This window comes from Hemitrygon akajei, chromosome 5 (genome assembly GCF_048418815.1).
Source record: "Hemitrygon akajei chromosome 5, sHemAka1.3, whole genome shotgun sequence".
Classification (NCBI taxonomy): domain Eukaryota; kingdom Metazoa; phylum Chordata; class Chondrichthyes; order Myliobatiformes; family Dasyatidae; genus Hemitrygon; species Hemitrygon akajei.
Window position 1 is genome coordinate 86,710,869 of NC_133128.1, and position 25,845 is coordinate 86,736,713.

Sequence of the window (25,845 nt, forward strand, 5' to 3'; positions counted from 1 at the left end):
CCAAGCTGGAGATGTGGAGAGATGACATTGGGACCACAGGGAACACCTGGCCAGCGTAGACTCTTTTGCATGAGTAGTACCTTTTCTATTCTTTGACTGTTCACGGACGATCAGACAACCTCTTAGGTGTGTACTCAGTTCGTCACTTTGTAAATTCATGCGCTTGTTAGTTGAGATAATAAAGTACTTGTCAGTAAATACAGGTTCTCTCTGTCCTCAACCGATCATTATTACTAAGGGGTAATCCTTGAAATTACAATCGTGTGGCATTTATGACACTTTTCCTAGAGTCAAATTGGCATAATATTGCAACAAATATTAAAGGATAACACATATGCAATTATATCATTTATGGCCACAACTTAACCTCCAAGTGAACCATACACTTTAAATCCAGAAGATGGCACTGGTAGAATTAGAACAGTACATCATCCCCTTTACTTACCACTGGCTGCTTTGTGATATCCACCAAGTCTTTAATGTTGTAGTACTGATGCTTCTCAAATGCTGAAAACAACATGTCCAGAACTTGGTGCCTGTCAGCCCGGGCACGCTTTCCATCTTCCTTCTTTTTCCTCTCGTATTCAATCTAACAGAAAGCTCAAGATTAGTAAAGTGATATTGCACTCAGATTAAATACACAGCAGTGTTCTCTTCCAGGAAACCAATTCTTTCTAAGTCATTGCATCAGTTACTGAGAGATTCTCAGTGCCTGTGTTGCTTACCGTCTAATTTCCTTATCAGATCTGTGAGTAGACAAGAAGCCCAGGAACCCACCATCAGATCTCCAGGGTCACTGTGTGGGTTTCCCCCCACAGTCCAAAGACTTACCGGTTGATATGTTAACTGGTTATTGTAAATTGCGCTAGGGTAAAATCAGGGTGGTGCACTTGAAGGGCCCACCCTGCATTTCAATAAATAAAATACATAGATGCCACATTACAACTGGATACCTGTATCCAAGAGGGGCCTTCTGCTGTCTCTCCTGCAGGGCAGAAGTAGCCTATTGGCTTTCTGGCCTGCATCAGCTTCATGAAGCACAGAGACATGATTTACAAAGTGCAAGTATTCATTCTTCACACACAGATGAAGGACCACAGTTCAATAAAATGATGCAGCCTCAACAAGCAACCCGAGAGATTACTCCCGCAGTTTCCCAAAGAAAGGACATCCCTCTTGCACTCTGTCCGATCAGTTTTACCTCTAGACTTTTGATTGCTACATCCTGAATTGTATATGAGTGTATGTACATATCTCTTTCTCAAGGGCACAACTTTACCATGTAGCTCCTGCCTCTGAGAAGGACACACAGTCAGTGTCTACAGGTATGTTCAATACCAGTGTCAATGGCTGAATAACAGGCTGGAGAGGGAGAGCGATGGCCAGGGACATCAGGAACAGTGTCCACTGTGCTCTGAGATTTACAAAGCGATTGGATATTTCTGCTATTCGCCTTGCTGACAACCTAAGCACCGGTCAAGGAAGTGGTTTGTGGAAACACCAGTGAAACAGACCAAGTTCCTGTTCATATCCATTCACAACAGCCCGTTTTCCAATCTGACACCCTCATGAGGTATCTGAATATTCACAAGCCAGACAACAGAAAATGGGCAAAAGTATCAGAAGTTCAGGGAAGTTAACCAAGCTTGCTCCACCAGCTGCCCTTTCAATAGCTAGTGTTTTTAACCTGCCCTGCACCAAGGACTCTTCACCCATTGCTGCTGTTCTGGTCCAACCACATGAGAAAATAGGAACATAATTAGGCCACTCGGCCCTTCAAACCTGGACTGTATATGCAATGTGATCATGGTTAAGACTTATCTGATCTGATATGCCAGATCCTTTTTAAAGATCTCTATTGACAGTTTCCACAATCTTCCCCGGTGGAGAGCTAATGATCAAATCCTGCTGCACGCTTACACTGTGCCAACCATATGAACAGTTTTAACTTATAAGACACACATCTTGACCTGAAGCATTAACTATTTCTCTCCCCGCAGATGCTGCCTCAGCTGCTCTGCGTTTCACAAGCATTAAAATGGGCAGAGAACAATGAATTGTGGCACTTGGTGCGGAAGCAGGATCTAGAAATTGAGCACACAGATGCTTAAGGGTCAGCCAGTAATGTACCAGCGGAGAAAACAATAGAGGGAGAAGGCAGAGGACCTGTTAGGTGAGCAAAGATGTGAACAGCCTCCGGTACATGATATAATTTGAAATTTATGGAGGGACATCCAACTAAAGGGACGATTGAGGAAATTGAATCTTGAGGTGATAGAGGCATAGATTAATTTACCCCTAGTGAAGATGCAATAAGTTATTGGTTGCATGGATTGTTCTCAGTCATAGCCTCTCTGCATTTGAATTTGGGCTGATTATTCTTGTTATAACTGATGCAGCAACTAACCGTTCAGATCAGAGGACAAAATGGAATAGGGATCTAGAATCTCATCCCAAACATCTTTGAGAGTGGCAGCCTATTAAACCTGCAACAAGCAAAATAGTTGACAGTCTGAACATCTGTGCCTCCGCACTGTTCAGTTGACAATCTACGTGCTCTTGACGATCACAGTCAGTTAGTGCTATCTGAGGTAGACCGGAGTCTGGAAAAGGGGCAACGGATCTTTGATCATTCCATTAACCTCTGGTGTTATTCCTACCAAGAGATGTAGGAACCCCAGGAGGAAGCAGACAAACTTTGGGCAGCCTGGGTTCTATTGCAGTCTGCACACCTTGTCACTACCTCTTCCGTCAAGGGTCCCTTTCTTTCACAACCAACTATCAGTAATATGCAACAGTAGATCAAACTCATCTTTCTAAGCAGAAACAAGTATTTGGGAACTAAATATACTGCCCTTGAAATGCTACTGGGTGGCACATTTGTATGTGATTCACTATTGAGTTTGATCAAAAACACGATTGTTTTTCGTGTGTGGGTGATAGACTTTGGAAATGTTATTTTGTGCTCAATGTGTAGGAGATGGAGACAGAAACACACAAAGAGCACTGTTGATAAGACGTGGTTTCAAACAGCATTCTAAGCATGCTGGAGTGCAAAATTCTTCCATGAAGATGCCAAGGGCTCTTGTTGATTTAAGCCACTGCACTGTGCAGTGTCAGTTAGAGAGCTCACAGCTCCAGAGCTGCTTATGTGGAGTTTGCATGCTCTCCCTGTGGCCTCTGGTTTCCACCCATATGTCAAGACACGTGGTTTGATAGGTTAACTGGATGAGTGGTAGAATCTAGGGTGTATTGATAAGAATGCTGTGAGAAGAACATAGGATGGATGTAAATCTGCTGTTTTCAAGTGACATGGATTCAATGGGCCAAGGGGTCTGTTTAAGTGACCTATAACTATCATTCCAGGGATGGGGAGGCAAAAAAGGCAGACTAATTGTTCACTGGAATGGTTGGAAGGCCTGAGACATCTCTAAGAGGTTTGGATCTGCACCTAGCAGATTGCTGCATTCTTGGGGCCCATGACTGCTGTCCAACAGGTCCCACGATCACATGTGGAACCTCTCTCAATCAGTAATCACAATCATTTTCCTCCATGATTTCTACCTCTCACCATCCTGACTGCCAGTGGCCAGTCCATCTGACTGATCTCAGTTCAGAGATCACGTCCAAGCTCTCATTCCAAACTGCTCTCCGTTCAGCAAGGGGTTCACTATAAACCCCCTCTATCCTTAGCCCAAATGGAACAGTTGGAGAAGAGGAGGTCGCAAAAATAAAGACACCTTTGCGTTGTAAGGGTTCCTCACTTCTAGATTAAGCATTGAACACCCCCTTCCTGATTACCTGGCACACTACACCTTCTAACCCTGATATCTTAATCATGTATGCATATAACTGTACCTTAACAATACTCAATGAAATTTAGATTACCTGCCTATTTCAAAATGTCTTCTTCATCTCCCTAAGGCATGTACTGTACCTGCAAGAATACTTCAGACATTTTTAGCATACAACCCCGATGAACAGAAATGGCACAAAATGTGGAAGGTAAATCAAAAGAGATAATGGGGGAAGTTCAAGGAAGTAGGAAGAGGGGAGAGGCAAAAGGGGCAGGATGTGGTGGACCATTGGAATGGTGTGAAGGATGGTAAAAACAAGGATGAGAATTGTTAAGTTGGGCTGATAGATATTTGATAGGACCCAAGGCACCGGGAAAGGCAGTGTGGCGGATAGTGCAGGACGTGCAGACAGCAGACGTTGCTTGATTGCAAGTTTATGGAGGGTGTTGAGGAAGTTCACCTGGAAACGATCTGAGATCAAAGGTCTCGTGACTCTTTAAACCACCGCCATGCCCAATGGTACATGGGAGCCGGGGGAGGGGGTATAGATGTTTAGATGACCCTGTTTGAGGGTCTTGGTAGGAAACAGGAAAAGGCATCAGCAAAAGGCAGCAATATTATAGGTGAAAGGAGTGTTCATTTTCACAGAAAGGATGTGGCAACTCTGGAGAGTGCGGGGCTAGTAGGTTTTGTACTAGCTGGGACATGAAACAGATGACAGGGCATAAATTTTGGGTTTTAAGATGACACTGAATTGGAAGAAATTGCAAAAGTGGCTGTACTGAACTACTGATGATGCCAGTGTAAATGTGTAAAGGACCCATATTGATAATAAGGTGAAATGAGTGGGAGAAAGAGATAGAGGCAGTTGATTCAATTAAGAGAAGTGAAAATGATTTGTGAGAATGTTACTGAATGCCTTCGTTCTATGGAGAGGTCAGACAGGCTGGGGCCTTTACCCCAGGAGCAGAGGCTGCGGGGTAATACAATCATGAGGGGAATACATAACATGAATGGCCAGTCTTTTTTCCAGGACATGGGAGCCTAAAACCAGAGGGTAGAGGGGGACCCAAGGGACAACTTTGTCCACATAGAAGGTGGTGAGGTGCTAGAGGAAGTGGTAGAGACACACACGATTATGACATTTAAAGTGCATTTGGATATTTCCATGGACAGGAAAGGTATATGGGCCAACACGAGCAAATAGGACTGGCCTGGGTAGGCACATTTGGTTGTCACAAACCAGTTGGGTGAAAGGCCTGTTTCTGTACCGACAGGCTTGATGACTCCAGACGCATTGAGGCAGACAGCCTTCTTCTTTCAGCAAGAATTAGAAAGCAAAGAAAATGTGCATCTGCGTACATATCCTCCACTCCAATCCAGTGCATTGTCGAGCATCTCTACCTGCCTTTCTGCTGGAAGGTAATATAACTGACATCTTAGCAGCTACAGACCTTTATTTCAGTTCATGTAAAACACAGACATAGTCAAACAGCAACAGTGAAGTGGCCCTTGTTAAATACCTCCCTTGAATATTTTTCAACCCATGTTCCTGCCCCACTATAAGCACACCTCCATCTTGCTCCCATGCTCGTGCTGGAGACTCACTCCTCTGCTAATACAAACCCTTGGCTGTAAAACACAGTTAGTCTGGTCACACGTCAATGTGACAGAAAACTAATCACACTTACATTGTACTGATGGTTTGCAACAGGCTTATAGTTTGTTGTTACAGCCTTATCCAGTTGCAGGGAGAGACGGAACGGCCTTGATGATTCCTCAATTTGTTGTCTAGAGTGTGGGGACAAAAGTAAAATTATTCTAAGTTAGCAATGTTACTGTATTCAGCAAAAAGCAAGCGGCACTGTGCCAAGGTGGAAACATGAACATGATGACCAAAAGCTTCAGCACGAACAACTGGCTTTCAGGAGACTTACAGCAGGAGATTAAGAGTGAGATGGGTGAGAGAGTTCGGGTAAGAGAGAGAATGAGTTGGCGGGGCCTGGGCAAGAGAGGATGAAGAGTTGGGGGAATGGGGTGGGAGGAGAGGGCTAGGAGGATAGGAATGTCAATGGGTTGGGGGGGGGGAAATGGTGAGGGCTAAGGAGGGGCTGACGGAAGAGGGAGAAGGATGGGAGGTGGGGGAAGAGATCAGGTGAGAGGATGGAGGACGGGGAGGGGTCAGGACAGGGCAGGTGCAGTTAAAAGGGCAGAGGGAGGGAGGAGGTGGGGATTGAGGGATCGGTGGCTAGAGGAGATGGAGAGAGAGAAGGGGCAGGGGAGAGGGGATGGGAGGGAAAGAGTGAGGGAGGGGGCAGAAGGGGCAGGGATGAGAGGATGTGGTTTAAAAGGGGTGGGGGTAAGAGGGTGCGAGTGGAAGAGGAATGGTAGTGAGAGGTTGTGTGTGAGAGACAAGGAGGGGTGGGTGGAGGCAAGGATGAGAGGAGGGAAAGAGTGGGGAGGAGAATAGGTAGGTGGGACTAGGAGAAGATGGTAGAGTGGACAGGGAGGGAATGGAGTGGGTGCAGAGGGGTAAAAGCTAGTGACTGGGAGAGACTGGATGGGGTAGGAAGAGGGGGAAGAAGGTGGGGGAGGTAGAATGGGGAGACACGGGGCGAAGCTGGGGGAGAAAAGATGGGGAGAGAATGTGGAGGGAGAGGAGGAGGGGCAAGAGAATGGGTGAGAAAAGGTGGGGGGAGAGAAACATAGAAAACCTTTAGCACAATACAGGCCCTTCGTCCCACAAAGCTGTGCTGAACATGTACCAACCTTAGAAATTATCTAGGGTTACCTATAGCCCTCTATTTTTCTGAGCTCCATGTACCTATCCAGGAGTCTCTTAAAATACCTTATCGTATCTGCCTCCACCACTGTCGCCAGCAGCCCATTCCACGCACTCACCACTCTCTGCGTAAAAAACTTACCCCTGACATCTCTTCAGTACCTACTTCCAAGCACCTCAAAATTGTGCCCTCTCATGCTAGCCATTTCAGCCCTGGGGAAAAGCCTCTGACTATCCAAATGATCAATGCCTCTCATCATCCTATACACCTTTATCAGGTCACTTCTCATCCTCCGTCGCTCCAAGGAAAAAGGCTGAGTTCACTCAACCTATTCTCATAAGGCATGGTCCCTAATCCAGGCAACATCCTTGTAAATCTCCTCTGCACCCTTTCTATGGCTTCCACATCCTTCCTGTAGTGAGGTGACCAGAACTGAGCACAGTATTCCAAGTGGAGTTTGACCAGGGTCCTATATAGCTGCAACATCCAGGTCATTTATAAAGATCACGAAGAGTAGGGGTCCCAGAACAGATCCCTAAGGCACATCATTGGTCACCAACCTCCACTCAGAATATGACCCGTCTACAACCACTCTTTGCGCCTTCTGTGGGCAAGCCAGTTCTGGATCCACAAAGCAATGTCCCCTTGGATCCCATACCTCCTTACTTTCTCAATAAACCTTGCATGGGGTACCTTGTCAAATGCCTTGCTGAAATCTATATACACTACATCTACTGCTCTTCCTTCATCAATGTGTTTAGTCACATCCTCAAAAAATTCATCAGGCTCGTAAGGCATGACCTGCCCTTGACAAATCCATGTTGACTATTCCTAATCATATTATGCCTCTCCAAATATTCATAATTCCTGTCTCTTGGGATCTTCTCCATCAACTTACCAACCACTGAAATAAGACTCACTGGTCTGTAATTTCCTGGGCTAGCCCGTTATTATTACACCTTTCCAGAATCTATCTCCCTATCTGCTCCTCAATGTCCCTGTTATTATTGGGTGGTCTATAAAAAACACCCAGTGGTTATTAACCCCTTCCTGTTCCTAACCTCCACCCACAGAGACTCCGTAGACAATCCCTCCAAGGTTTCCTCCTTTTCTGCAGCCGTGACGCTATCTCTGATCAGCAGTGCCATGTGGCTCCCCCCCCCCATCCTTTCTGAAACATCTAAAGCCTGGCACTCAAAGTAACCATTCCTGCCCCTGCACCATCCAAGTCTCTGTAATGGCCACAACATCATATCTCCAAGTACTGATCCACGCTCTAAGCTCATCCACTTTGTTCACAATACTCCTCGCATTAAAATAGACACATCTCAAACCATCGGTCTGAGCGCGTCCCTTCTCTATCACCTGCCTATCAAGGTGGAGGAGGGAGTAGCTGGAGGGGGTGAGAAAAGGTGGTAGGTAGAGTAGATAGGTGGAGAGAAGTTGGAGGACAGAATGTTGGGGGGAGGGAATGTGGGGGGTAATGTGGGCAGGAGGGAATGTGGGGGGAGGGAACATCTGGTGGGGGAGAGAACATGGGGGAGAGAGAATGTGGAGGGGAGAGAATGTGGGGGGAGAGAACGTGGGGGAGAGAGAATGTGGGGGAGAGAGAACGTGGGGGAGAGAATGTGGGGCGAGAGAGAACATGGGGGAGAGAGAATGTGGGGGGAGAGAGAACATGGGGCTAGAGAGAATGTGGGGGACAGAATGTGGGGGGAGAACCTGGGGGAGAGAAATAGGAAGGGGCAGAAAGTGGAGAGGTGGGGGATAAAAGTTGGAGGGGGAGAAGATGGAGGGGAGAAGTTGGAAAGAGAGTAGGTGGAGGAGGAGAAGATGGTGGGGATTAATTTGGAGGGAGGTGTAGTTGGAGGAGGTGAAAGTGGAGGGGTTGAAGAAGGGGGTGAACAGTGGGCAGTGGGGTTAATGCTGGAATGGCAGAAGGTTGGGGAGGTGATGGGGCCAAAGAGGGGGAGAAAAGTGGAGGAGGAGAGAAGGCAGGGGAGAGAAGCTGGGGGAGGTTCAGGGGAGAGTTGAGTGAGAGGAGGTGGGGAGAAGTTGAGGAGAGAAAATGGGGGAAAGGAGGAGGGGAGAGAAGAGGGGGAGAGAAGAAGGGGAGAAGGTGGGGTAGTTTGGGGAAGAAAAAGTGGAGGGCAAGAACATGGGGAGAATGTGGGGGGAGGAAGTGATGAGGAGGAGGTGGAGGGGAACAAGGCATAGGAGGGAGAATGTGGTGGGGTTGTATTTGGAGGGGGTTGAAGTTGGAGGGGGTGAAGGTGTAGGGGAGAATTTGTGGGAGGCAAAGTTGGAAGGGTGAAAAAGTGAAGGGGAGAAGGTGGGGACAGAAGGGAGAGAAGGAGAGGAAAGGTGGTGGGATGAGTGAAGGTGGGTAAGACAAGTTGGGCAGAGGGGTAGAAGTGAGAGAAGAGAGAAGAGGAGAATTTGGTGGGTGGGAGAATTTGGAGAAGGAATATTTGGAGGTGGGAGAATTTTTGAGGGGGGATAAGCTGGAGGGATGAGAATTTGGAAGGGGAGATTTTGGAGGGGGAAATTTTTGGGGGAGATTTTAGGGGGGAGTTTTGGAGGGGGAGATTTTGGGGGCTGAGTATTTGGGTGGGGAGAATTTGGAGGGGAACATTTGGACAGGAGAATTTGGAGGGGCTGAAAGTGATGAAAAGAAGGTGGGGAGGGAAGATGGGGAAAGAAGGTGGGGTGAGTAAAGGTGGAGGGTGTGAAAGTGGTGAGGGGAGAAAGCTGGGTGACAAAATGTGGGTTGGGCTGGAGGTAAGGTCAGGGACAGAGAAGCTGGATTGCTGTTCACACCAACCAGGTTTGCACTGATCGTTGCCGGTGACAAAGTAGAGTTGAATTGTGTCCAAAGCAGGAAAATTGATGGAGCCTGTTGCTTAGAGGCCCTTCGATACAACAACTAGGAACGATCTTTGTCACTACTAGATTCAGCTGTACTTTAACAAGCTACAATGATAGTGATCATTATAGCCAAGAGTCCTGTTAGCATCTAATCTGCTGAATCATGTGGTTACAGTTTTAACACTTAATAGCTAAATGGAAAGAATTAAAAGCAGATCTCTTTGCTCACACCAGTCTCATACTTCTTTTTCTGTTTTTGCACAAGTGCAATGTGGTGAATTTAATGTCTGCTAGACTCATATTCAATAGGTATTCAGTAGCTTAGATTCAAGATTGCAATTTACAGTTACCCAACTCCTGGATACTCTGAGTCACACTGCCACCACACTTCTGCAATAATCAGCAGCTCCTCAGCGTTCATTTCCTTTCCTTCAGTGTACAGCCGTGCTTTGGCAAGTCATAGTCACTTCAACTACAAATCTTTATCAGCTGTTAAAGAAATGGCCTCTGCTTCCGAAAGGTAAGAATATATTTTTAATGTACATTTCTTCTTTTATCAATTATTAACAGAAGCATAGCATTCTGTGGCTCTTTTATCACATTAACACCAGGAATCCTACAGCAACCACCGACAGGGATGTGGAGATCAAATCCGTAAGCTTTGGAATATGGCTAAAGCATTTGAAAAAACTGAATATTACCATGCTTTTCAAAATTGAAGCCATCGTATGTTATGTCTTAGTAAAATGTTAGACTGTTTTTTTAAATGCCACTGTGCAAATATTTTGAAAACCGAGCTGCAAATCTAACACTTATTCAGCCCAGTCAGTTAAGGAAGCATTTGGGCTGAGTTGACAGCCGTTTTTAATTCTCTCAAGGATATGCAAGTCTGTTACAGAAACTATTTCAGAAACTGGGCAACTTGCAGTTTATTGGCACAACAACATTTTTCATCATTCAAGAATTTTCATGACCAATTTTTTCCCCCACATGGGTGTGTTGCAATTGATAATTTTTTCTACCTTTGCTGAGATTAGAAGTGTGGCAGGAAAACCATGATGGCCTTTGTCAACTAAAACTATAGATATAAAGGTAGGTCATTTTCTCAAAGCATTGCTCACTCAGTTTTGTCCCTGAATTTCACAGGGACTTGCTGCTTATTTGGTACCGGAGGACTTGCGGACAGGTATTGGACTGCTTTAGGGCACTAACTGTCAGACGTTATTTAGTATCCATTACCTATGTGATATTGAAGTATTTACAAAGTCCTTCAGATTATTAGTTTCTGTGCTTGCAATGCCAGATTCTGCTTGAGGAGTAGCCTCTTAAGATACACAATCACCTCTTTGCAGTGTTACTGCCCACACCAGTATTCATTTAAAAATGAGTTGTTAATGTTGACATTCCTTATTTCTCACCCTATGGTTCAGGACATATTCACTAACAAAATATTACTGAAAACAATTATGAGGCAGGGAATTAAATTCATTAAAATAGAACTACTAATCAACAGCTAATGCAGCTCACTAACAATCATAATTACTAACTTCTCTCAGCTAGCAAAATAATGTAAATATTACTACATAACTGGACTATAAAAATGGAAAAGAGCTTGTTGGAACTAAATCGTAATTGTTTGCAATAATCCGAAGGGGGTCGGATACACCCAGTAGCTCTTTCAACTTCAGCCATTTTAAGCTTTTGGCATCCATCTCTGCCTCATTTCAACAGTGAACATCAGATTCACAATGCTAAATGATTTTCTGTTACATTCTAAATTGAAGCATGTGCGTCTGTTCACAAGGAAGAAAAGTTACTCACCAAATTACAATGTTTAAAATAAAACATTTAGTTTAGCTTCCAGAACAATTCTATTAAAATTAGGGAATAAAAGGAATAAACTGTTTAACTACCTCTGACTGCTGTCACTCTATGAGGTTTTAAATCTAAGATTATTCCCACCATCAACTGCCTTCTTTCTAATTTAGAAATATAAACGTGTCAGTCAGAAGTTGTTTAAATTGCATTCAGGTTGTATAAAGACTCTGCAGATTCAGCTGAGCTTTGAGAAGCATTCACAGTTCTTATTAAATTGGAAAGAACCCAACTGTTTATTAAAGCTACATATCATTCTGAATGCAATTGGTTTAATTCATTTTTATTGAACATTTGGTAGTCATAGAGTGCATTTAAAAACTGAATAATTAGCATTAATAACGTTTAATAATTAACATTCAAGAACCTTTTCTTGCAAAGGTCAGCACAGTGGGGAGTTTGTTGATTATGGGTAAGGTTATCTCTTGTAAAGAGCACATGTCCCTAAACACTTTATCAGATCAAACTCATCTATCAACCAGTCATATTTTATGACATTTACATTTAAAAAATTTTTTAATCTGAACACAGATATGCATCTTATCTAAGCAAAGAGAACCTCTAATCAAAGATGGATGAGACTTAAAACACCACTATATTCTTCCTTAGTAATATTATTTCATTCTATTTTCTTCCATTCTTTGCTAATTAGTTTTGTCAGTGCACAGCACCTCATTTGACTGTTCTTTCTTTTGGCAAGTAGCCTGGTCAGGAAGAGTTCACAGATGAATCTGACACTGCATCACACATGCACACTTTTTATCAGATATCAAATTTCAGTTTCAGGAATTAAAGCTGAATATATTTACTCTTAACTCTGCTCCAATGTCAGTCAAAGCAGTCCAAATAAAACATTCACTGAAGTTAACTAATTCAACGAAGTTCAGTGGTTAAATTGACATCTCTTGGAATCAATGATGAGCAGGATTACCATTTGAGAATTGGTTACACATAATAGTTGGTGTTTTTTTGGATGTGTTTGTTGCTTGGCAACGAGTGGAATGCTGTATGTCACGCTTTACCTCTTTGTTGTTTCAGCACCAAATGTGGAGTGTGGAATTTAGTTTCCAATGGCCTTGCTTTTCACTTATGAGCATAAATATGAACTGCTTTAACCCAACATACCAAAGGTGTCCTTAAAGAGCTGTTTCAATTAGTGTGTTGATATGGCCCTGGCAGAAAGGACTGCGGGATTAGTAAGAATCATCGATGGCTGGTCATGGATATAGAGGGAGCTCAGGCAGCACACAGAAATCTTTACTCGCGTAGCAGGAAAAAGCAAAGCTTCAGTGAAGAAAAGGGTGGTACTTTTAATATGAAATGCATTTTATTCAGCAGACTCACAAACAGTCACTGTGAGAGCATGGTAATCCAATTGATATTACCAGGCTGAGCTTTCTGATGTTTATTCCCTTTGTACAGAACCAAGAAAACATGGAAGCAAAGGAAAGTTTCCCTAATGAAGCTGGAATGACAGCTAAAAGTCACAAAAAAAAAGCCAATGGGGTTTAGCATTTCCTATTTCATCCCAAGTGTCTGGCTACTGCTCGGCACCCTGTTCACTCTCCTATGCCAACAATTTAACAAAACCTAAGCTCTGTCCTAGGGTTGTGCAGCTGTAGTGATTTCTAAATGTAATAACTTCCAAAATGCCAAAAATATTGTATATGAAATTCACTGCTTGAAAGCAACACCATCCTCACAGATATACCTGTACAAAGTTGTTACTTTTTTCATAACACTAATCGATCAAGCCATTCTCAGTAATTCTTGTCTCTTTTCACCGCCTGCCAGGAATTAAAACCCATCCCTCATCTTCAACAATAAAGCCCGAGAACAAATCTCAATCAACTGCAGCTTTAATAGGATCAAAACATGCAGTTTGCCGTCAAATATCTCTATTTTCAATTTCACTATATTTTTATATAGTATGAATTTTGTGTTAAAGTGCACATCCACCAATCATAAATACCTTCTGGAGTTGAAGACAAAATTACTCTAAAACAGTTTCTGTGTTGATGGATTGGGTTATTAAAATGCACATCCACCAATTACAACCACACTTGCTGGATCTCGGACTTGTATTCACCGACTACAACCAAAATTTTGCAACTGGAACTCCTATTTAGCAGTCAAAACTACCAAAAATCGAATTCTGTGCCATATAACAGCTAACTAATAAAATGTGACCTTGTTTCTCTGGTATTGAATGAAGAGTACAATGGAAAGGTGCCCACGAACAGCTTGAATATGGTTAATACTGAATGAAAACCTATTAAGAATCGCACAATGTCTTCTCCAATGAATCTTTTGTCTATGTAAGGAGGAAGTCATGAGTAGCATTTCAGTTTTTAGGTGATTGACTAATACAGAACTTGGAAGAGTACAACACAGGAACAGGCCATTCAGCCCACAATGTTGTGCTGAACCAGTTAAAAAGCAAATCAAAAACACCCAAACACTAATCGCTCCTACCCACACCATGTCTATATCCCTCCATCTTCCTCACAGCCATGTGCCTATCCCAATGTCTCTAATGAATTTGGTTCTGCTACCATATCGGGCAGTGCTTTCCAGGCATCTACGACTCTCTAAATAAAAAACTTCCCCCCACACCCCGTCGAACCTATCCCTTCTCACCTTTAATGCTTGTCTCTGGTATTAGACATTTCAACCCTGGAAACAGATACTCTCTGTCCACTCTATCTATGCCCCTCATAATCTTGTAAACCTCAGTCAAATCTCCCCTCAGCCTCCAACACTCCAGAGAAAACAACTCAAGTTTATCCGTCTCTCTTGATAGCACAGACCCTCTAAATCAGGCAGCATCCTGGTAAACCTCTTCTGCGCCCTCTCCAAAGCCACGTCCTTCCTGTACTGAGGCAACCAGAACTGTATGCAATACTCCAGATGTGGCCGAACCAGAGTTTTATAAAGTTACAACATAACCTCTTGACTTTTAAATTCAATGTCTCAACCAGTAAGCACACACATCCCATAAACCTTCCTAACCACATTACTGACCACTGGGAAGGAGCTATGAACTTGGATCCCAAGATCTCTCAGCTGAGCAACATTGTTAAGGATTTTGTCTTTAACAGTGTATTGACTCCTTGCATTTGCCCTATCGAGGTGCAACACCTCACATTTATCTGGGTTAAACATCTGCCATTTCTCAGCCCATATCTGCAACTGATCTATATTGTGCTATATTCTTTGCCAGCCTTCTACACTATCCACAACTCATCCAATCTTGGTATCATCTGCAAATTTACTAATCCACCCCTCATCCACATTTTCATCCAGGTCATTTGTATATATTACAAACAGTAGTGGCCCCAGCACAGATCCCTGCAGAACACCACTAATCACATCTGTGGCTTGAATAAGTCCCTTCAACCACCACCCTCTGTCCTCTATGTGCAAGTGAGTTCTGAATCCAAACAGCCAATTCAATGTGGACCCCATGCATCTTAATCTTTGGGATGAGCCTCCCATGAGGGACTTTGTCAAACACCTTTACTAATATCCATGTATGCAACATTCACTGCCCCACCCTCATCAATCTCTCTCATCACCTTCTCAAAAAACTCAGTCAGGTTAGTAAGACATGACTTGCCCCATACAAAGCCATGCTGGCTCTCCCTAATTAGGCTTTGGGTTTCGAAATGCTTTTGTATCCTAACCCTCAGAATTTTCTCCACCAATTCCCCTACAACTGATGTGAGATTCTCCAGTCTATAGTTCCCAGGATTTTCCCTTGTTCCCTCCTTAAATAGAAGTAAAACATCAACCAAGTTATTTGGGACCTCACCTATGGCTAAAGAAGACACAAAAATACTGGTCAAGGGCCCAACAATCTCATCTCTTGCATTCTTCAATAACCTGGGGTAAATCCCATCAAGCCCTGGATACTAATCCACCTTAATACTCAATAGAGGCACAACACTTCCTCCTCCTTGACCTCTAAACCCCCAAACATATTTATACACTCAGCAATGGTCTCCTGGTCCTCCATATCCTTTTCCTTGGTAAATACTGAACCAAAGTACCCATTAAGTACCTCACTCACATTTTCCACATCCAAGCAAATGTTCCCCCTTTAATCCTTAAGTGGGCCATCCTCTCCCAGGTTATCCTCTTGCTCTTGATGTATGCTTTGAATGCCCTTGGATTCGCCTTAATCCTACTTGCCAAGGATTTGGCTTTGGGCTTTCCTAATTCCCTTCTTTAGTCCTTTTCTGGCTCCTTTATCATCCTCATGTGCTCCATTTGATCCTGACTTCCAAGGCTTTACATACTTCTCCTTTTTCTTCCTGACTAAAATCATCACCTTTCTGGACATCTAAGGTTCTCTTATCTTTCCACCCCTGTCCTTCTTTGTAACAGGAAAATACCTTTCCTGTACTTTGTGCAATTAATCTTTAAACACCCTGCATATGTCTGATGTGGACTTGCCAGAGAAAAGGTGTTCCCAATTAACTCTTCTTAGTTCCTGCCTAATCCCCTCGAAATTTGCCCTACTCAAACTTAAAACCGTTCCCCCAAGGACCATACTTATCCTTATCTATGGCTATCCTGAAAGTTAAGAAGTTGTGGCCACTGTACCCTAACTGTTCACCCTCTGGAAGGCCAGTCACCTGGCCAGGCTCATTACCCAACACCAGGTCTCTTACAACCCCTCCACTCGTACCATCCATAAATACACTTAACAAATTCCCAGATACACTTAATGAATTCAGCCCCATCTAAACTCCTTACACTAAAAAAGGTCCCAGCTTATATCAGGGAAGTTGAAATCCCCTATGACAACAACTCTATTTTTAAACATTTCCTTAATCTGATTACATACCTGTTCCTCAATGAATCAGTGACTATGGGGGGGGGGGGGGGTTCTGTAGTACAATCCCATCAGTGTGAGTGCACCCCTCCTGTTCCTGACGGACTCAGTGTCTGACCCCTCCATCATGTCTCCGAGTGTAGCTGTGATATTGTCCTCGATTAGTCATAGAACTCCACATCCTCTTTTACCCCCTCCTCCATCAAAAACCTGGTATATTAATCACCCATTCCTGCCTCTCTCTCAATCAAGTTTCAGTAATAGCTACAACATCATTGTTCCATGTACTGATCCATGGTCTAAGTTCATCACCTTCACCCATAATACTCCAAGCGTTAAAATATACACACTTCAAATTATCTGATCCATCACATCCTGTTATTTTATTTTGCTTTTCAATTCCTTTCCTGATATCTACCTTCTGGCCTGATCCTTCCCTTATTGGCCTGGGGCTCTGTTTCCTAGCCCCTTGCAAAGCCAGTTGAAACTCTCCCGAGTTCTATCAGTGAAACTCGTGGCCAGGATATTGGTTCCCCTCTAGTTCAGGGGCAACCTGTCCCTCTTGTACAGGTCACCCCATTCCCAGAAAAATTCCAATGATTCAAGAACTTGAAACTCTGTCTCCTGCACCATCTCCTCAGCCACTCATTCATCCGTGCTACCACCCCATTCTTATCTGCATGAGCCCTGAGGCACTGGGAGTCATCCAGAGATTACAACCTTGGGAGGTCTTTCTCTTCAGCCTCTTTCCTATCTCTATATACTCAATGAGTAGGACCTCTTCCCCTTTCTGCCTATGTCATTAGTGCCAATGTTACCATGACCCCTGGCTGATCCCCCTCCCATGGACCCTAGCACCCAGGAGGCAACACACCATCCTGGTATCTCTTCTGCAGCCACAGAATCTCCTTTCTGTTCCACAAACCACTGAGGCTCCCACACTTCCTGACTTTACCCTTCCCTGTCGAGCCTCAGAGCCGGCCGCTGTGCCACCGCCAGGATCCCCCCAGCAGTCTCCAGGGCATACTTATTGCTGAGGGGAATGGCCACAGGGGAACCCTGAAATGACGTCTTAATCCCCTTCCCTCTCCTGGTGGTCACCTATCTAGTGTCTGAAGCCTGTACTCTGGGCGTGACCACCTCTTCAAAAGTCCTGTCTTTAATATTTTCCACCTCCCGAACAATCCTGAGAACATCCAGCTCCAGCTCCATCTCCTTGGCCCAGTCTGTCAGGCTCTGTGTTGGGTGCACTCCCATAGATGTGGTCATCGTGGTAACGGTCAGGTATCCCGAATTCCCAGGTCTGATAGGAGCATTCCATCCTGACTACTCTATACCAAAAAAGAAAAAGGCTTGCCTCTTCTTAACTGCCTTCGCCTGATAAGCCAAACCCTTCACACTCTATCTCCGGTGAGACTGATGCTTTCTGTGCCTGCACAGCCCAAATGCCTGAATCTACTCCTTAACTCTCTCCCAACTTCTGTAGGGCTCTGACACTGACACACATTCCTCTCCTCTCACCTGAGCTGCCAATAAAAGACTGGCGTTACCTGAGTCTACTCTTTTTATATTCGCACTCCTAGCTCCTGTAGGCCTCTGCACAGGTAAATTAATTCTGAAATTCAATACCGAAAAAATCAGCAGCTAAATTTGCATTGAATTTAAACAAAACTCTTATTTTATTACCAAAGTTACTACTGACCTTTTTAATCTCATGTAAGATTCATTGACAGCTGGTCTACATTCTGCACGCTGAACCACAACACCTTCAAAGGTTAGTTTTTCTTAGGGTGAGAAAAGAAAAATAAAATGAGTGTTTGAGAATTAAATACAGCTTAAAGAGCAGGACTAAAATTCAGAATATCAAAAACTACTGTAAACCAGGTAGCCTCTACCAATCTCAAATGCCGTGAGCTGAAGCTGAAAAACAATCACCAACCATTTATTATGTTCTACCACATGGTATGACCGTGGTTCGATGACTTTTACCTAGTTTTGTGCCTTGATATAAAGGACCACCGGTGCTCTTCCCCCAGTGCACTGGATCTCTACAGACTTTGTCTGACCAATTAGAAAACAGCCGAGGTACCAATTTCAGTGTGAGCTGAAGAACAGCATGGTTCCATTCTCTTTAACAAAACAGTCCTGTTATGAACACTGAAAAGGGGAACAACCATGGGAGGGTTTAACTAAGCTGACAGGGGGATGGGAACTGGAGTGATGAAGCTGAGGATGGGGCAGTTGGTTTACAAGTCAAGTCAGTGTGTAGTGAGACTGTGAGGAAGGATGAGCAGATGACAGGGCAAAATTGTAGTCAGTGGGTTGAGGTGAAGTGTGACGTGGGGGCACAATTGAAAAGGGTGATGAATACAGGACTGAAGGAGTTACATTACAGAGTAAGGTAGATGATCTCGTAGCGCAGTTAGAGTTACTGAGTAAAACAACATGGAACAGGGCCTTTGGCCCAACTTGTCCACGCTGGCCAGGACACCTACTTAAGCCAGTTCCATTTTCTCACATTGGCCTAAATCCTTCTCAACCTTTCCTATCCAAGTGTTTTGTAAATGTTAATATTGTAGTCAGCTTGGAGACGGGCAGGTATAAAGTTGTGGACATCACAAATTTGTGGCTTAGAAGGTCATAGTTGGGAGCTCAACATCTGAGAATATCCATCCTACTTAAAGGTCAGGCAAATAGGCAAAAGGGGTGGGCTTGCTCTGTTGGTAACTCAGAAAGAGGTGACATAGGATTGGAAGATGTAGAGTTAAGAAACTACAAGGGTAAAAAAACTGTGATGGGAGTTACATACAACCCTCCAAACAGTAGCCCGGATGTAGGGTACAAATTACAACGGGAGACAGAAAAACTGTGTAAGAAGGGCAATGTTACAGTAGTCACGGAGGATTGCAGTATGCAGGCTGATGCTGGATGCCAAGAGAGTGAATTTGTTGAATGTCTACAAGATGGCTTTTTAGAACCCACTGAGGGAAAGGCAATTTCGGGTTGGGCATTGTATAATGTACCAAATTTGATTAGAGAGTTTAAGGTAAAGAAACCCTTAGGAGGCAGTGACCATAATATAACAGAATTTACCCTACAGATTGAAGGGAGAAACTGAACCCAAATGTATCAATACCATCTGCTCCACGGTACTGTAGTGGTAGGCAAGACACTATTACAACTCGGGGCATCAGAATTTGGAGTTGAATTCTGGTGCCCTCTGTAAGGAGTATGTCCTCCTCGTAGAATGCATGGGTTTTCCCTGGGTGTTCCAGTTTCCTCCCACAGTCCAACATACTGGTAGGTTAATTGGTCATTGTAAATTGCCCTAGGGTCAAATCGGGTTTGTTGGGCACGGCTCGAAGGGCTGGAAAAGCTGACTCCACAATTAAATAAGGACAGTGCAGTAAAGGGAACTACAGAGGCATAAGAGAGGAGCTGGCCAAAGCTGATTGGCAGGGGGCAGTTTCAGGGATGGCAGCAGAACAACAATGGCTAGATTTCTGGGGGAAATTCAGAAGGTGCAGGATAGATACGTCCCAAAGATGAAGTAGTAGTGGTTGAGAAAACTGTGACTGAAAGACAACATATAAGCAAAAGAGCAGGCATATAGTATAGTAAAATTTAGTGGGAAGCTATTAAAAAAACAGAAGGCTGAAATAAGAAAAACCTTAAGGAGAGAAATGATGAAATATGAAGATAAGCTAGCCAATAATATAAAAGAGGACACAAATTTTTTTTCAGATATATAAAGCATAAAAGAGGTGAGAGTGGATATTGAACTGCTGGAAAATGATACAGAGAGGTAGAAATGAGAGACAAAGAAACTTAGTAAGTAGATAGATAGATAGATAGATAGATAGATACTTTATTCATCCCCATGGGAAAATTCAACTTTTTTCCAATGTCCCATACACTTGTTGTAGCAAAACTAATTACATACAATACTTAACTCAGTAAAAAAATATGATATGCATCTAAATCACTATCTCAAAAAGCATTAATAATAGCTTTTAAAAAGTTCTTAAGTCCTTACGGTAGAATTGTAAAGCCTAATGGCATTGGGGAGTATTGACCTCTTCATCCTGTCTGAGGAGCATTGCATCGATAGTAACCTGTCGCTGAAACTGCTTCTCTGTCTCTGGATGGTGCTATGTAGACGATGTTCAGAGTTTTCCATAATTGACCGTAGCCTACTCAGCGCCCTTCGCTCAGCTACCGATGTTAAACTCTCCAGTACTTTGCCCACGACAGAGCCCGCCTTCCAGTACTTTGCATCATTCACCGTGGAAGACATTAGCAAAATGCCAAAAATTCAAGAGTCTCAAGTTGAAGGAACTGCAGTTAATATTACTAAGGAGAAGGTGCTTGGGAAACTGAAAGATCTGAAGCTAGATAAATCACTTGGACCTGAGGGACTACACCCCAGGGTTCTGAAAGATGTAGGTGAATATATCGTGGAGACATTAGCAATGATTTTTCAAGAATCACTAGATTCTGGAACAGTTCCAGAAGACTGGAAGATTGCAAGTATCACTCCACTCTTTCAGAAGAGAAGGTGGCAAAAAAAAAGGAAATTATAGATCAGTTAGCTGACGTCAGTGGTTGGGAAGATGTTGGAGTCCATCATTAAGGCTAAGATTTTGGGTGTACTTGGGGGCACATGACAAAATAGGTCAAAGTCAGCATGATTTCCTTAATGGGAAACCTTGCCTGAAAAATCTGTTGGAATCCTTTGAGGAAATAACAGACAGGATAGACAAAGGAGAGTCAGTGGATGTTATTTATTTGGATTTTCAGAAGGCGTTTGACAAGGTGCCGTACATGAGGTTGATAAACAAGATAAGAGCCCATGGCATTAAAGGAAAGATACTAGCATGGATAGAAGATTGGCTGACTGGCAGGAAGTAAAGAGTGGGAATAAAGGGGGCCATTTCTGGTTGGTTGCCCGTGACTAGTGGTGTTGCATGGGGTTCTGTGTTGGGACCTCTTCTTTTCATGTTATATATCAATAACTTAGGTGACAGAATTGATGGCTTTGTGGCCAACGTTGTGGACAATACGAAGGTAGGTGAAGGGGAAGGTAGAGGAAGCAGGATATCTGCAGAAGAGCTTATGGGCCAAGTGGTGGCAGATGGAATATAGTATAGGTAAGTGTATAGTCATGCACTTTGATAGACAGAATAAAGGCTCAGACTGGGGAGAAAATTCAAAAATTAGAGGTTCAAAGAGACTTGGGAGTCTTTGTGCAGGATTCCCTAAAAGTTAGCCTGGAGGTTGAATTGGTGGTAAGGATGACAAATACAATTTCATTTCAAGAGGACTAGAATACAAGAGCAAGGATGTAATGCTGAGGTTTTATGAGATCTTGGTCAGACCACACTTGGATTATTATGAGCAGTTTTGGGCCCCTTGTCTAAGAAAAGATGTGCTGGGATAGGAGCAGGTCCAGAGGAGGTTCATGAGAATGATTCCAGAAATGAAGGGGTTAACACATGAGGACGATTTGATGCTTCTGGGTCTGTACACACTGGAGTTTAGCAGAATAAGGAGGATCTCATTGAAATCTATCGAATATTGAAAGGCTTAGATAGAGGGGATGTGAAGAGGATGTTTCCTATAGTGGGGGCATCTTGGACCAGAGGGCACAGCCTCAGAATAGAGGATGTCCATTTGGAGATGAGTAGGTATTTCTTTAGCCAGAGGGAAGTGAATCTGTGGACTTCATTGCCACAGCTCACCATGCAGGCCAAGTCATTGGGCATATTTAAAGCAGAGTTTGATATGTTCTTGATTAGTCAGGGTGTCAAGGGACATGGGGAGAAGGCAAGAAAATGGGGTTGAGAGGGATAATAATTCAGCCATGATGGAATGGCGGAACAGATTCAATGGGCTGAATGGCCTAGTTCTGTTCCTATGTCTTATGGTCTTGACAGACAAAGTGGAGGCTGGAGAACTGTGGCAGAAGAACATTTTCATGCTCTCCAATTAAAAATCACATAGTTATTGTTTGTAAAAGACTACAAAGAGCATCAAGAACTTCAAATGCAATACAGCAATTAAAAAAAACTGTATGCAGGCATTAAACATCACAGATTAATTCTGAATAAACACTAAAGAAAGAAGAACAGCTGTGATCCAGTGATCCCTTGAACACATCCCATAACAGGTCATAGAGCATAAAGCCTTTAAAAAATGCAACACCCTGAAGCTAAATAAAATGTTAATTTTTTTTAACTACTATCTGGTGCATTAAAGTGGTGGTACTTTTAGACTTGGTGTCTAACTGCAGGACCACCCCTTTCACTGAGGACAATTTAACACTTAAAAACTTGTTGGACTGGTTTTTCTCCATTTCTGATTAAACGGTAACCTAGATGTTTCTTGAGGGCAGCTCTTTCAGAATGAATAGTGGCATCCACACTGCTAGAATGTACAGGAAACATGTCTCTGCCTTGAAGACCTCTCTTCATGGCAGCCACAATACAGCAACGTTAAAGGCTGCTGTACAGGTGGGGAAGAAAATGGGGAGGGGGGGTTGACACCCATTTGTTCAATATTAGTCAGTCCATTGCTGTGATCTCTGGTAGTTGGAGCACCAATATATATTCTAAGACTTACATAATGTATAAATCCATGCAGTGCATTAAAACTCAAGTAGGCACACACAGCAATAGACAGTGACATCATAAAGACTCTTTACTTCTTTCACGTCTTGCTTCAGGGGTTTGTTTTCTCCTTACTGTATTTGGAATCCAAAGCAGGTTGCACACTATAGTTCAATTGTTGTATGTGAAACACCAGAGAAAGGTGCTTCACGCGTTAATGACATCATTACACCAGAGAAATGTCGGCTGTGCTCAGGTGAACTGCTCCAAAAGTGGCCAGTCAAATTTTATGTGAGGTTGCAATGAGCTTGGTAAGATCACAAAATCCGATTCTTGTTTAAATACAGTGGTTCTGAATATGTTAAATTCAACACAAATTCAGCCGCAGTATTTTTTTACTGTGGAAATTCAAATTAAATTTATCTATGAAAATCTATGAAATACCAAATCTATGAAAAGTGGGAACAGTTGGTCCAATTTTACGATGGTGGGAATGGCAGGTTTCTAACTTTGTGATGAGCGCAATTGCATGAAAACAACAAAAATGGTTTTTATTTGTGACTTGCGACGAATACATCAATTTCTAGGCTGAAGAGTTAACAATACAAAACTTAACCAGTCTTTTCACTTCCCTCAGAGAAACTCACAAGTAAATGATCTGCAACTCTGTCAGCTTGAAGCCCAATTCCACTGGTTCAGTAGAAGCTCAACAGTAATTAGGTGGCAAGATAGAAACACTACTCCTTAACAATGGCACGCTTAACCCATACTGCAGAAAAGTACATGCATTAACAAGTGTTCTAGTAATCATTTTCACAACCCGTCTACCTCAGATGCAGCCCTCTCTCTACTTCTCGTTGAACAGTCACTGGCACACTGGCTCAGACATTCATTGGTGTTGCAAACCAACAACCATTATTTACTTGAACAGTAGTGGCAAGGTGAGAGGGTTATCCAGTTGTGGGAGTGCTGCAAGGATGCTCCTTTCGTTCTCGTCAGACAGACGCACAGAGGGGCTAAATGGTAGCGTGGGGCTCAGTGCAGTGCTGTTACAGCTCGGGTCATTGGAGTTCGGAGATCATTCCGACATCATTTGTAAGAGTTTGTACGTCCTTCCATGAGTGGGTGAATTTCCTACAAGTGCTCTGATTTTGTCCCACAATCTAAAGACTTACTGGTTAGTAAGTTAATTGGTCACTGTAAGTCGTCCTGTGATTAGGCAAGGGGTAAATCAGTAGGCGCTGGGTAGTGTGGTTCGTTCAGCCGGAAGGGCCTGTTCTATGCTGTATCTCTAAATAAATAAATACAGTCACACTGGCAGGGGTCACGCAGCAGAGGAAGGGGGCTTTCGTGTTCTCTCCTCCATCCACTGGTAGAAGGCAGCTTGATCAACCAGTGAAAGAGGCAAACAAAACCCTACCCTGTTCCAGGTTTAATTAATCATTGCCTTTAGCAATCTCAGTCTGTCACAACCAGAAAAAACATTTTTAGCCTCCAAATAAGACAAAGCTACGACACAGAAATACCACAAATATATTCCAAAGAGCACAGTTAATTTGTTAGGTTATAAATTAATTTTAAGCGCTTTAGAAATTGTAGAAAAAACTGACTTCCAAAACTGTTCCACTATAGAACAAGAGCAAAACATGTGTGTCAGTGTAGCTGTCTCAGTTTTACATCTATCACAATAACTATCAACATTAAGAAAGATTTTAGACAATCTCTCCTTCATCAAATAGTAATGATGTACAATTTAAAATTGAATCAATGAATGGTTAGCACAAATCGAGGAAGAATTAACCAACTTCAAGATCCGCATCCAGTCCTCCGTTAAAAAAATCAAATTAAGTCCCTTTTCCCAACCTTGTTTGATCTTAAAGAAAGGGCGCTTATCCCATTGTAATAATAAATTATAAATTCTTCCAATGGAACCCTTCATCAAAGGGTTCATACTCATAATAGTATCTAACAGGTCGGCCTCTAATATGCAAGGAAAATTACTTAAATATTTTTGTAAGAAATGTCTAACTTGAAGGTATTGTAAGAAGTGCGAATATGAACGAGAGTATTTATCAACTAATTGTTCAAAAGACATCAGTCTATCTTCTTTAAATAGATCCAAAAAAAAATTAATACCTTTATTTTTCCAAAATAAAAAAAATTGGATCACTCAAAGAAGGCTTAAAAAATAGTTTCAATAAATTAAACTAAAAGTTTAAAATTTTTAAGATTAAAAAAATTACAGAACTGGAGCCAAATTTGTAAAGAATACTTAATCACAGGGTATAAATTTAAATTAGTAACTTTAGCTAATTGTATAGGTAGAGCAGCTCCTAATTACGAGGTTAAATAAAACTGTTTCACAGCTTTCAATTCCAAATCTACCCAAATTGGCCGCCCGTTCTTATCAACCCAGTGTAACCAAAAGGACATATATCGTACATTAACAGCCCAGTAATACATTCTTAAATTAGGCAAAGCAAGACCTCCATCCTTTTTCGATTTTTGTAAGTGACATTTACCAATTCTTGGTCTTTTATCATTCTAAATAAAACATGTTGTTGCATGTGTTACATTGAAAGCTAGGAGGGCCATTTTGTTGAAGTGGAAGGATACGTTGGCTCCCACTGTCACAATGGTTCTCTCAAACAATGTTAGTTTGGAGTCTTAGTTTGGAGAAAATTAGAAGTTGAACCTTTGAACCTATGTTTGATTTTGAGAAAAGGTGGGGTTCATTTGCTCATTATTACCATTTGAGTTAATTGATAGATTTCCTCCACGATCTAATTGTAAATTTTGGTATAATTTTTTTTGCTGGCAGTTTGATGTTTATCTTTAGAAGCTTTTTGTACGATGCATGGCCCCGGGGTTGAACACCTAATGGGTTCTTTTTTTTTCTCACTTTTTTTCTTGCTTTAGTAGGTTTTTTTCTTTTCTTCTCTTTTTTTGTGTCACCATATTTTTCAATCCTTAATATTATTTTTTTCTCTTTTGAGATATTGTAAGTGTTACTTACTTCGATGTACTCTTGTATTTTGGATAATAGTAATAATAAGAAGATTTGAAAAGAAAGA

General features: G+C 42.6%; 2 protein-coding genes across 6 annotated transcripts in view; one reads left to right on the plus strand and one right to left on the minus strand.

Annotated features, from left to right (window-relative positions):
* Positions 1–25,845, minus strand: part of LOC140727957 (general transcription factor IIF subunit 2-like) — a 133,037-nt gene that overhangs the window by 22,078 nt on the left and 85,114 nt on the right. For both annotated transcript variants that reach the window (XM_073045970.1, XM_073045969.1), the window contains 3 exons: positions 17,866–17,947; positions 5,489–5,588; positions 446–589 (listed from right to left, as the gene is read on the minus strand). In XM_073045970.1, coding sequence (XP_072902071.1) covers positions 446–589; positions 5,489–5,588; positions 17,866–17,947 — 326 coding nt within the window. The remainder of the gene's footprint in view (positions 1–445; positions 590–5,488; positions 5,589–17,865; positions 17,948–25,845) is intronic.
* kctd4 (potassium channel tetramerization domain containing 4) overlaps positions 9,299–25,845 on the plus strand; it is a 32,752-nt gene continuing 16,205 nt past the window's right edge. For all 4 annotated transcript variants that reach the window (XM_073045972.1, XM_073045974.1, XM_073045971.1 and 1 more), the window contains exon 1: positions 9,299–9,968. The gene's annotated coding sequence lies outside the window, so the exon portion shown is untranslated. The remainder of the gene's footprint in view (positions 9,969–25,845) is intronic.